Source organism: Schistocerca cancellata, chromosome 8, assembly GCF_023864275.1.
Source record: "Schistocerca cancellata isolate TAMUIC-IGC-003103 chromosome 8, iqSchCanc2.1, whole genome shotgun sequence".
Taxonomy (NCBI): Eukaryota; Metazoa; Arthropoda; class Insecta; order Orthoptera; family Acrididae; genus Schistocerca; species Schistocerca cancellata.
The window spans coordinates 598941750-598955745 of record NC_064633.1 but is presented as its reverse complement, the minus strand read 5'-3'; the positions used below and the strand labels follow the sequence as shown (position 1 = coordinate 598955745).

At 41.1% G+C, this 13996-nt stretch overlaps 1 protein-coding gene across 1 annotated transcript in view; it reads right to left on the bottom strand.

Annotated features, from left to right (window-relative positions):
• Positions 1 to 4734: 4734 nt before the first annotated feature.
• Positions 4735 to 13996, bottom strand: part of LOC126094883 (T-complex protein 1 subunit gamma-like) — a 49667-nt gene continuing 40405 nt past the window's right edge. The window contains exons 11-12 of the mRNA XM_049909520.1: positions 5254 to 5366; positions 4735 to 5174 (exon numbers count right to left, since the gene is read on the bottom strand). Of these exons, the coding sequence (XP_049765477.1) occupies positions 5061 to 5174; positions 5254 to 5366 (227 nt within the window). The 3' untranslated portion in view covers positions 4735 to 5060. The remainder of the gene's footprint in view (positions 5175 to 5253; positions 5367 to 13996) is intronic.

Sequence of the window (13996 nt, the reverse complement as noted above, 5' to 3'; positions counted from 1 at the left end):
ATCACCTTTCTGAATAATTAAAGGGTTGACTGCGGAGAAATCTTGACCTTCGTCCGACCGAGAAACAACAAGGAACTGTGGCAATGATGGAAGAATTGTCCGTGGCTGAGACTCGAAACCATTGCGGAACTATTCCCCACGATTACCGGTGTCTCCGATGGTGCGCTCCTTCCTTGTGGAGGCCCTCTCTGAGGGCACTCCCGCCTTTAGGTGATTGTTCACACCTCCCGAGAAACGGACCCCTCCCTGAGCCTGGCCGTTACCAGGGGGTACGTATGTGTCCTATCTGTCTACCCGGGGCGGGGAATTACACGTTACCCCACACCGGCCACGGATGGGTCGGCCTTCAGACACGCACAGGGAGGAAAGGCAAAGGCAAAGGAAAAGGAAAAGGAAGAGAGGTCTCAAACGCCGCAGTGGAGAAAATGGTAAAGAGAAGAGATGAGGGAAAGAGAAGGACAAAGACTTGCCAGCAGAGAAAGCGAAGAAGAGAGACTGTTTTACAGTTTCAAGCGTCCGTCTCCGGATGTAGGCACTAAACATACTCCCAGAGGGAGAGAAAGGGAAGGGAAGAGGCGGTGGTGGTGGTGGTGGTGGTGGGAGGGGGGGGGGAGAAGATGGGGGATGATGTAGAAAAAGGAAGGTATGCAGCCCGGAAAGGAAGGAGGGCCACATTAGCTAGGGGTCCCGTGCTCGCTACGCATGTATCCACGAAAGAGTTGTGGACCCCCTGGGGGGAAAATTTTAGTTGAGTTTCATAGTAATTTTTGTTTTCTCTCTATTTCAGCTCTGCAACCGTTGTGGGAGCTGCTGGTCTGGCTGCAATGCATCTGCTAAGTGCATCCCAGACATGCTCAATTGGGTTTAAGTCCGGTGAACAAGCTGGCCACGCCATTCGTTCAATTCCCTCTGCTTCAAGCATGTTGTCCACCAGTGCAGCTCTGTGGGGACGAGTGTTATCGTCTACCCAAAGAAACCCATCTCCTATTGTTCCAGTGTAGGGCACAACAAAAGGTCGAAGGACCTCATATCTATACCTCTGAGGTTTCAAAGCGCCATTCTGAATGGCATAGAGGCCCCTACGTCCACCAATACTGACTCCTGCCCACACAATTCGTCCACCATCATGATATGGTGATGTTTGCTGCACATAAGCAGGATTGTTCGAAGTTTCATGTTCTCTCCAGATGAGAGAACGACGATTAACTGGCTGAAGTTAAAATCTTGACTCATCTGTGAACAACACCCGGCGCCCTTTGTTACGACTCCAGTCCTGATGCTCCTCTGCCCAGTTTCTGTGGGCTAAATGGTGTCGTGATTTTAATGGGACGCACCATAGGCCTCTGCGTGGAGACCACATTTCTGAAGGCTATTTTGGACTGTTTGTTTTGATATTGAGTGTTCTGTTGCTGCCTGGAGGGTGCATTGCAGCTGAGTTGCATTCAGCCTCCTCTCTCTTTTGACAGGCTGTTAACCGGAGATAACAGTCATCTCTTGCTGATGTTGCCCATGAAAAACCTTGGCCTTGCCTTCTTTGAACGGTTCTTGTTGTCTGAAATCGTGTCCAGGTCCTGGAAATTACACTTTGGGGCACTCCAATAGCTGTAGCCGCCTCCCTCTGTGCCTGTCCTGCTTCCAATCATCCTATGGCTCTCCATGCCATAGCTTCAGGTAAGTCATGCACATTGCACTAACTGCTCACTACACTATCTGAACCTAACTGCTTGGGTAATTAGTTTGGTAGAGTAAACACAAATCAATAGCAACACAATCTGCAGAAACTTTCTGTTATTAACACTATCTCGGTGACCATAATGTTGTTTTCTGCACTCAGTAGAATGGCAGAAAAATGTCGAACCATTTTAGTTCATTCTGTGGATGAAAGTACTTCAGAACTTAGATATCTCAACTGATCCCATAATTGTTTTAACCAGTGTACCTCCTTAAGCTCCCCAGTTTTCAGATCTCATCTGGTGCAGTCTCCAACAATCAATCTTCTCTTTTCATTCCATCCAGTAATAAGTCTCCCCTTACCTGGGGTTCTGGGTGACTTTACTGAACTTTACTACTTTTCCCAAACCTCACCAGTTCTTTTGATTCACCCTCTTCCTCCCCTTAGTCCCCTCTGACAAGAGGAGGAGTCACTGGCTATAAAAGCTAGCGAACTGTAACACCTTTTATATGTGTTTCTATTATCTACCATCTTGCCCACAAATAATGACAGAAAAATTGCAGAAGAGGTAAAATGATTCATTACAGCACAACCTCTCCAAAAACATCATATCTATATTATCAAGCTAACATCCCAGTTACAACTAGTTACAAGTTTCTTGTCTGAGAGCTTCCATGGGCAACAAATTTTCAGTATTTTGACGAATATTATTGACTGAATTTAAAAAATATAAAATGCTCCCATAATCTACTCATTAAGAGAGATACTCTTTTAAGTTTCAAGTTTGACACAATAAGTATTACAGCTAGAAACTTTACATTTGTCTTGAGGCAGCCTAACTGATTGTGCACACACAAAACGATGAAAGAAAAAAAATTAACATTTTTGTTGTTCCTGAAGTAAAAGTTTAGCATTAGACATAATGTTTTAATTTACTACTTTTTTTTACTACCAACTATTCACAACAGTATGCAGATAGTATCCACATACAGGGTGTTACAAAACGGTACGGCCAAACTTTCAGGAAACATTCCTCACACACAAATAAAGAAAAGATGTTATGTGGACATGTGTCCGGAAACGCTTAATTTCCATGTTAGAGCTCATTTTAGTTTCGTCAGTAAGTACTGTACTTCCTCGATTCACCGCCAGTTGGCCCAATTGAAGGAAGGTATTGTTGACTTCGGTGCTTGTGTTGACATGCGACTCATTGCTCTACAGTACTAGCATCAAGCACATCAGTACGTAGCATCAACAGGTTAGTGTTCATCACGAACGTGGTTTTGCAGTCAGTGCAATGTTTACAAATGCGGAGTTAGCAGATGCCCATTTGATGGATGGATTAGCAGAGGGCAATAGCCGTGGTGCGGTACGTTTGCATCGAGACAGATTTCCAGAACGAAAGTGTCCCGACAGGAAGACGTTCGAAGCAATTGATCGGAGTCTTCGGGAGCACGGAACATTCCAGCCTATGACTCGCGGCTGGGGAAGACCTAGTACGACGAGGACACCTGCAATGGACGAGGCAATTCTTCGTGCAGTAGACGATAACCCTAATGTCAGCGTCAGAGAAGTTGCTGCTGTACAAGGTAACGTTGACCACGTCACTGTATGGAGAGTGCTACGGGAGAACCAGTTGTTTCCGTACCATGTACAGCGTGTGCAGGCACTATCAGCAGCTGATTGGCCTCCACGGGTACACTTCTGCGAATGGTTCATCAAACAATGTGTCAATCCTCATTTCAGTGCACATGTTCTCTTTACGGATGAGGCTTCATTCCAACATGATGAAATTGTAAATTTTCACAATCAACATGTGTGGGCTGACGAGAATCCGCACGCAATTGTGCAATCATGTCATCAACACAGATTTTCTGTGAACGTTTGGGCAGGCATTGCTGGTGATGTCTTGACTGGCCCCCACGTTCTTCCACCTACGCTCAATGGAGCATGTTATCGTGTTTTCATATGGGATACTCTACCTGTGCTGCTAGAACATGTGCCTTTACAAGTACGACACAACATGTGGTTCATGCGCGATGGAGCTCCTGCACATTTCAGTCGAACTGTTCGTACGCTTCTCAACAAGAGATTCGGTGACCGATGGATCGGTAGAGGCGGACCAATTCCATGGCCTCCACACTCTCCTGGCCTCAACCCTCTTGACTTTCATTTATGGGGGCATTTGAAAGCTCTTGTCTACGCAACCCCGGTACCAAATGTAGAGACTCTTCGTGCTCGTATTGTGGACGGCTGTGATACAGTACGCCATTCTCCAGGGCTGCATCAGCGCATCAGGGATTCCATGCAACGGAGGGTGGATGCATGTATCCTCGCTAACGGAGGACATTTTGAACATTTCCTGTAACAAAGTGTTTGAAGTCACACTGGTACGTTCTGTTGCTGTGTGTTTCCATTCCATGATTAATGTGATTTGAAGAGAAGTAACATGGAAAGTAAGCATTTTCGGACACATGTCCACATAACATATTTTCTTTCTTTGTATGAGGAATGTTTCCTGAAAGTACCCAAAAAATTAAGTCATCGTACGACACACAGTTCAGGAGGCATGTCATCATATATGTTTAAATGCATGAAAAACTAGCTTCTGATTAAAATGGTGCTAAAATTACACAGACTGTATTCACCTGATCTTTCATAATGAGAGCGCTTGTCAACTTCCAACTTACTTTAAGCATAATTTCAAACCTTTCCTCACTTACATTCTTATTGTCATATATGTAACACATTAACTTATTTGTAACCAGATGTTTGAAGCTATTTTATATATGAGAAGTTGATTCTTTAGAGAATTGGGACAGGTCGTGTTGGGATGTGTTCCAAGGGCTGTATGTGGGAATGGTCATAGAGCCAGTACAGACAGACAAGGGTGAGAAGGAGGTATGTTCTGTCTGCTTCCATGGATGAAACCATAGGTAAAAGCCCAGTTTAAAAATTTCATTCTTGCAATATTAATTATGTTTTCACCTATAGGACACACAGAATTTATCTTACTATGTATACACAACACAAACACCAGGTTGTCACAATGAAGCACATCCTTTTATGTGAGAAAATTTTATTATTGTAATATGTTGCCATGTAAATTCAACTTACATTTCAATAACTCAACTCGTTGATGTTAAGCAGGGTTAAAGTGGTTTTTAAAAAGTCTGTTCCCATCTTTCATTAAATTACATCCAAGCAATTTCGAACAATGCTAATCTGCAACTTCTTACAAATCAAAATCAGTTATTAAGCAAATTCAATAAAAATTAAGTTGAATTAGTCCTCCTTCATGCTGTACGAGACTGCTAAGAAAGCAGTACCAGGAATTAGAACCTTCTGGCAGGAAATCTAGCATTCCAAACTGTGCAAAAACAAGTCTTCATTCTTTGATCGATTCTTCTGTTGGTTCAGCAGTCTTCTTGACTTCACTATCACGATCCTTCTTCTTTGACCCCGAGACAATATCATCAATTCTGAGCAGCAATATCGCCGTCTGTAAATACAACACAACAAAATAATAATACTGAACAACAGCAAGGAGGAGGGGGAGGAAGGATGTATAGTTAACATACCTCAACTGCTGTTTTGTAGACCTGAAGTTTCACACTCAGAGGTTCCCATATTCCCAGGGTATGCATGTCAGCCAGCTCGCCAGTGTCACCGTTTATACCCCACGTTGAACCTCCTACAACAATACAAGCATTTTTTTTGCAATTTAGCCACAATTTCTCTTGTGTATATTAATGACATTTCTTCACTAACACAACCACATGTCAAGTTCGTTTTGTTGGCATATGATACAAAGATTGCAATAAACAGAAAATCAAGTATAGATTTAGAAAGATCAGTTAATGAGATTTTCACTGACAGTAATAAAGGCTTCTTACCCAATTCACTAAATTTGGAAAGAACACAGCATATCCAGTTTAGAATATTTAAGAGGTTTTCTACCAGGGAGGGAGAAGCGTATGACTCACTGAGTTGTGGGGTACATTGCAAGTTGTGTAATAAGTGGTTTCACTGGAGTGAATGTAATGGGAAAGTAGTGGGGCATCTAGCAAGACCCTCTACTGGGGCTGGAGCTGCACGAGATAGAAGACATAGTAGGAATAGACTAATGGTGGAGCAAGGAGTGGAAATATGTGCTGTTCAGGCACAGTTGAGGGAAGCTAGACAGGAAGTGGGGTGGCTACAGAGGGCAGGAGTGGAAAAGTGGGAACTGGCAGGCAGCAGAATGTTCATTAGTAAGAGGATGTCCTACACAACACTTATTTTGAATGCTGAGAGTAGGTTTAGCCACCTGTCAAATTCTTGTGGATAGGGGCTTCCAGTGTTGCAGGAGCAGGTGAGATTCAGCAGACACCCAACATCATTAACAAGCATAAGTTATTAACAGAATACTTGGTGACTTTATTTAAAGATTTTACAGAAGAGGATTAGGTATCAACAGTGGGAGAAACTGGGAATAATATTGTTGGTAGGGACTGAGCTTACACTATAGGCCGTGCCTTGGACAGAATAGATACTCAAACACAGACCACTTAATGTTCACTTTTTACAACTTTTCCAGCATTATGATCAAGCCCGCCTTGATAATGTTGGGAGGAGAGTTCATATGAGACTTGAAAGGGCACTGATGACTGCTGACAAGCCATATGTTTTGGTGGTGCAGATCAGAAGGTGCAGTAAGCTCATTTCATCAAAATGTTAGGGGAATAAAAGGTAAAGTGGATGAACTGTTAATACTTTGTGAGAAAAAATGCTACATGTAGTGCCTTTTAGTTACATATTATTCATATGTACACTCAGTTCTTAGCTATGGCATTCTTTTTTGGAGAACAAACACACAAAATATGAACACAATTTTCAAACTCCAGAAAAGAGCCATAAGAATAATAACCAAAAATAATAATCGAGCTCATTGTAAAGATCTGTTCGAAACATTGGGGATTTTAACTGCTCCATGTGAATACATTTACCAGTCAGTTGGACACACAAAAAATAACATTGGTAATTATTGCACAAACAGCTCTGTCCATGACCATGCTACAAGAGATAGACTCAACTTACACTTACTAAGAAAAAATAAACATGAAACTCAAAACAGCATTTTCTACTAAGGAATAAAACTGAACAATAAATTACCAAAAGAGATTAAAGAAATTGCAAAATTACACCTATTTACAATGGCAGCTAAAAAGTACCTGTTATGCAATACATTTTATACATTGAAGGATTACTTAGATAAAACAGAGTAGGTTTGATAAAAAATGTTATACAAATAAATAATAATAATAATAATTATTATTTTAAAACATCCAACATTCCACATAACACCTTCACTTTATGTTTTTTTCCTTTTTTCCTTTCTAGAAATACTTACCCCCAAGCTATGCATAGCACAGTACTAACACCTAAGTATTGTATACCAGAAGTAAATCTAATCATTGTCTCCAACTAGAAGTCTGTAAATACATATGTATACAAATTAGCTTATTTTAAATTAGTCTAAACTTGTTAATACTTTGACATGTCCTATATCCTTGTAAAAAAAAGAGATCTACGGATGAATAAAGCTGCTGCAACAACAACAACAACAACAACAACAGGGGTTGCAGTGTTAGTGATTCATTTGTCATGATCATCACTGCTTGGATGGTGCTCAGGAGGCCTATCTGCAACATTCATTCTAGGCTACAACCATGCCCCACTGGTGAGTATGTACTCTTGTGGAAAACTGCTTCAGCCATTTGAATGAGGTCACATTGTGGGTCTATAGGAAGCTGCTGCATATGTTGGACACAATGTAGTGATGGTCTGTCACTGCTTTCAACAATGGTCTGTGGAGCATTCCTGCCTCTATAGCCCATGTTCTGGATGTCCGCATAGAACAGAGTGATTATAATTAAAGGTAAACTTTCAAATCGCTGTAGAAATAACACCACTGGTCAGAATGACAACAAATTGCAATGGAATATTATTGGAGAAGGGGGGAAACATATGACAGAAGAAAAATAAATAGTTACAAAATATAGCAATAGATGGCACTGTAAGCATCATAATTTAATAGTGGTCGACTACAAATGACAATGAATCATACAACAATGTCTAAGGTATAAGTCTGACATTAAACAAACTGTACTACTAAGTGTGCATGGGTCTACAGGTGTGATATCGTTAGTAACATAAGCCCATCCACCAAAGCAAGGTCATATCACATTGAATGGGAAAAATCAGTTTTTAATTGTCCTGAGACCAAAAACCACATAAAAAGCATCAATCAAAATCAAATCAGATTATTAATTTCTGTGCGACTGGCACAAAAATATGCTGTCCACTGTTTTTTGCAACAAGAAATTCTAAAGCAGGTCTCTCTTGCTGGCAGGTCAACAGGAAGCCACTTGTGCATATGGGTAATTTTGAATGAATAGCAAAGAAGGATATTTCCTAGGATTTTAGGCACCATGCTCATGGGTATGTCTAATGTTTGGGCAATTCTCCATTCACGACACATTTGCACACCACCACTCGCCGCCTCCTGCACTGCTGTGGCCACTGCTTCCACTGACGATGAACCAATTCGTTTCCTCCCCCTACCAGGTTGTACACCAAAAGAACCCATCTTTTCGAATTTCCGAATAATTTTCTCCAGACCCACGGCAGTCATCGGACCAGTGTCTTTTTTCAAACACTCAACTCTCCACAACTTCTGTAGAGAAATGTGTGCACAGTCATCATTCTTGTAATACAGCTTTAAAAGCAGAGTGCGATCCTGCATTGAGACAGTCACGGTAGACGTCACAGATGCGAAAGGAGGAAAAGCCGTGTATGCGGTGTGTTTATACTTCAATGGGTCGTGTGTGTGACAAATGTTTCCATTTACGTATACTGACACATACAGCACCATCTATTGTTACATTTCGTAACTATTTATTTTTCTCCTGCCGTATGTTTCTCCCCTTCTCCGACAATATTCCGTTGCAATTTGATGTCATTCTGACCAGTGGTGTTATTTCTACAGTGTTTTGAAAGTTTAACTTTAATCATAATCACTCTATACATAAGCATGTCAAGATTGATGGACTGTGCAGGCAGGCAGCAGCAGCGGCTAATGGAATATCGTCCAGGGAAGAAATGTGGGCACATGTTGCAGACAAATTTCGTGTTTCTGCAGAGTAAAGTAACCAGAGCCCACAACAGTGCGCAGGTTTTTATCTCTGTGCTACTGTCATTTCTTTGATAGAAAGTCTTATGCTTTTTTAGCAGGACAATGTCCACATATGGCTCCTATGATGCAATGTGCTCTTCGTAGTGTACAGCAACTGCCTTGGTCAGCAAGATCACTAAACCTCTTGCTAACTGAACATGTCTGGGACATCATGATATCTGAACTTACTAGTTGTCTGGAGCCTGTAAGAAACATCACAAAAAAAAGTGCAAGATAACTGGGACATTACTGCAGGATGCCATCTGGCACCTTTATGATGATTTGTGTTCAAGAATTCACACCTGTGTTGCCGTCAGAGGTGGGGGTGGGGGCAAAGAGGTGGGTTGTGTACACTGTATACCAATGCGACTGTTTGGGCACCCTTTACTGTGACTTGTTTCATTTGGTCTTAATTTGCTATCAAATTCTCCCACAGTGATGAACTATCTGTCATCTCACTTGTCAATAAAGACACTGTCCTCAAGTGTGTTGCATTTTACCCCTGGTAGTATATATTTTGACACTAACATCATTTGTACCTCAGAGCATGATTTATGTATCAGTGTAGCATGACGAGTTCCTTTGGAGGGGTGCAAATTTCTATGTAAGCAGATAGTTGCAGAAGGGAAAAGTGGCTATTTGTGCCAAATGCAATGTTTTTTCAAAAGAGTTTACATATCAAAACAATGTCTTAAAATTGCATGAAGTTAATTTTGTATGAGGATTAAAAAATAAACATTCTGACATTCACCAGAGAAAAAATGTTTATGGATTTACTTGAATTTTACAACCTGAAACAAGCAGTACTTTCCATCTAAAGTTCAGGGAAACAGCAGCATGAGCTTAGAAAATATCTTTGTAAATTTTTCTCTTGTTGATCTTCATACTATGAGAAAAAAGGCCTGTCAGATCATCATGCACAGATAGTAATACTGAAAAGAATCACACCAGAGCCATATCCCGAACAAAATCAGACGAGGAAATCCAGGATGCCATGATGACAATATTATGGGAAGGATAGATTGCTACAGTGTCAGTGATCAGACACCGTGTGTGTGTGTGTGTGTGTGTGTGTGTGTGTGTGTGTGTGTGCGCGCTTTGCCAAGCATACGAGGAGGGCTGTACGAGTCGTGCACAGAACTAAAAGTGCTTTAAACATTTTCAACGGGGCAGAATGTCTGACTGGGACAATTCTAAGTCTGGACGTCCTTCCACATCAACAGATAATGGCCATGTGGATGGTGTTCGTGCTGTGATTTGCGGAAATTGTCATTTAACTGTCCGGGAAGTTGCTGAGGAGGTGAGCATCACCGTAGGATCATGCCATCAAATTTTGGGTGGAAAATTTGAAATGCGTCACGTCAGTGCAAAATTCGCACAGTGTTTGTTGACTGAAGATGAAAAACACCCATGTTGAAATGTGCAAGGAACTGCTTGCCGCTGTTAATGACAGTGAAAACTTTCTTAAGAACATCATAACAGGTGACGAGTCATGGGCGTATGGCTATGATGCTGAAACAAAGATGCAGTCATCCCAATGGGTGGGCAAAGGGTCACCAAGGGGGGGAGGGGGGGGGGGGGGAGCGCGTATTAGTCTAAGACCAAGGTGGTGATGGTTGTGTTTTTTGACTACTAAGGCATTATCCATCATGAATTTGTGCCGCATGGTCAGGTGGTAAACAAGGAAGTCTACCAGGGCATCCTAGAGTGCTAGACGGATGCTGTGTGCAGGAAGAGGCCTGAACTGTGGGAAACCAGAGTTGGATGTTGCATCATGACAAAGTGTCAGCTCACGCATCACTCCTTGTCTGCAGCTATATAGCAAAACATCACCTTCCCGTTGTGCCCCATCCATGATATTCTCCAGACCTAACCCCATCAGACTTTTTCCTGTTTCCCAAAATGAAAAACACATTGAAAGGATGTCATTTCCAAACAGTAGAGGAGATACAGGACAATACGACAATAAACCTGTGTGCCACCCCACAAAATGTGTTCCAGAACTGGAAGAAATAATGGAAATGGTGTATTGCCAGTAGAATGGACTATTTTGAAGAGGGCAGTGCTTAAAATGTTGTACAATAAGCAATAAAGCTGATACAGCAAAAGTTCAGTTTCTTTTTGAACACACCTCATATTCCAGAATGGGTTGCCTGAGTGAATTGTAAAGCAATCTCCTTTGTAGACTGACTGAATTTTTCCAGTATTCTACCTTGAAGTCTACTTCCAGCTTTACCCACCTAAGCCTACGTGATCATTCCATTTAGCGTTCCTACAAAGTGTTACACCCATGTACCTGTAGGAGCTGGCCAATTCCAACTGTGATTCATTCATATTACAGTCATTGGACACTATGTTTGGTTTTTTTTCCATTTTATCAAGTGCATATTTTTTACATTTCTGAACATTCAAAGCAAATTGCCAATCTCTGCATAACTTTGAGATCTTATCAAGATCTGAAGGTATATTTATGCAGCTTCTTTCAGACAGCACTTCACTACAGATAACTGTGTCCTCTGCAAAAAGTCTGAGGTTAATAGTATCTGCAAGATACTATTAATACTCGAGGGAGACTTACTGTACGGGATGAGAAGGAGAGACTCTTTCCTTCTCATTCTGTATAGTAAATCTCTCCTGACCCACAGTTCTGGATGACTTTCCCAAAATCTACCCCTTTTCCTAGATCTCTCCAGTCCTTTCCCTTCACTCTTCTTCCTTCCCCTTCCACCCTTCTGCCTGAAGAAGGAGCCACCGGCTCTGAAAGCTTGCCAATCACTACAGTCTTACGTGTGTGTTCTGCCGCCACTTGGTGAGTAGATTTTTTATCTATCCAATTAAATAATTTTATCAATTTAGAATTTGAGAGAGACTGCATCGGGCCCTGCAGCTTTGACCAGTTTTAAATACTTCAGCTGATTCTCGACACAACTGACACTAGCACTTACTTCACTCACTTTTTCAGCGACACGAGAACAGGGTGTCTACGTGGACGAGGAAAAAAAAATTCCCAAATTTTTCCCGGATTTCCCGGTTAAAAATACACTTTCTCCTGGGTGAAATTACACTTCCGTGTTAAGTAACAGTATACTTTTCCTCGGAATTGTAAAATTTATCAATCCTTTCAATAGTTGTGGTTTTATACACGGGCGTAGAATTTCCCGGCACTTTAGAAAACTAAACTCAGGGGGAAAAACACATTTTGGAAAGATGTCTGATGTGCAGCAACAACATGTACACAGCATATTTCGTATCACGAAAGTATAAATTTGAATTCCAGCAGATACCGCATGTTACTTTCAGAATAATTGAAATCGTGATTGCGATGGGCTTTTGTCTCATGTCAGGCGATCTCGCCAGCCGATGACAGCGGATATTCAGAGCATAGGACACGTGATGTAGTCAGCCAATAGCAACATCACTATTAAGTAGCGCTAACACACAAATAGGGAAATGTAATGGTTTAAATTAATATACATAGTGTTACTAAAAGAAAAGAAAATCTTTCACTTACCCTATAATATTGGCCTCTACGATTAATAAGCTGCAAGAGAAGCTAGGCTTTCATACTTAATGTCGATCTTTTTTGCGCGTGTTACACTTTAAGATACATCACACAAATGTGCCAGTAAATTTTTTAACGACGACACAAGTGTCTGATGTTCTGGGCTCGAAAATATTCTAAATGGTCGTTCTCAAAGATTTGAATTTTGAATGAGAGTCAAACGCTCTGTGGTTTAAGAAATTCGTCGGACATTCGCGCACTGAGTTCATCTTGTGTAAAAGGAAATTTACTTTACTTGAAAGTAACGCTTTTCAAACAACCATTCAGAATATTTTCCCGCGACCTGTTAGAAATAGATTCGTTTCAGCAGTTGCGCCAGATGACGGGCGTCGCCGTGCTTGCGCAGCTACGATGACGCAGGAAGCCCGTACGTTCGTACGTGTAAAACATTATGTCATAAAAGAAACAAGACGTTAGAGGATACTCCAAGAGCATGGGAATTTTGTGAACCCTACTAAAATGCATAATTCGGCTTAAAGTGCACATTCGTATGTCCAGATTCAGATGTAAATTTTCTTAGAGTACCAGTACCGCATTATCTCATGTTTGGTTCTTTATTATGGCATAATGCCATACGTGCTAGACGATGAAAACGTGAACTTGAAATGGAGCGAACAGTTGAAACTAGGTAATAGTGTGGAATTAAACACTTTGTTTCAAATAAATTGACTGCCTCAGCAGAAAAGATTAATAAAAGTCAAATTTCTTTAACAAACCGACAAAGATAACTTCATTGTTCTGCAAGGCAATTAACGCTTGGCTGTCAGAAAGGTAGAAACAAAATAAAATCTGAAACTAATAACTTATTTTAGCCTTCCGTAATTATGAGTATGTATTTTAATTCACTCATTAGCTCCCAACCACAGAAATCCGTTTTGTTTTCATTTGACGTGAGAGAAATTAAAGAAGAGGAAACAGCAAAATCACTTAACGTAAACACGGGTCACATGGAGGCTACCACCTCCCCACTACAACTTAGACTGCTCTGTGCATCAGGTCCGGATCTACGATATTTCCGAACCGGGCCAATATTAGTGGTGCTCCCCATCCCTCGAGCGTTAGAGGTAGGACGCCAAAAATTTAAAAAATCGACTTTTCAAAAATACCTTCATTTTGTAGCGCACATCTTTCTGAAGAGTCTGATACATAAAATATATATGATCGAGGCAACGTAAGACATGTTATTTGGTCTTAAATGTGCCAAAGTGCAGTGCCACGCCTCTTCACACAGCATTCTTCCATCACACTTCTCTGTATTTCGCTCTGTGGAATTCAAATGTGTAATATTTTGTAATGGGTGCTATCAAACTATATTCACGCCAGTAGAAATTAAAATGTCCTGTGGTGTCTCTCCGGCTCCCAGTCGGCCGGTTTGACATCCTGCTCCGCTTTAAAAAAATCTCGCTATTAGTAGTGGATGGGATTATTTGTAACCGGGAGAACAAGAACTCTTCAGCAAATTTGCAGTCTTTATTATTAGCTAATAACTTGCTGTTCTGTGTGACATAAAATTATATATAGGATACATAAAACGAGTAAAGACAAG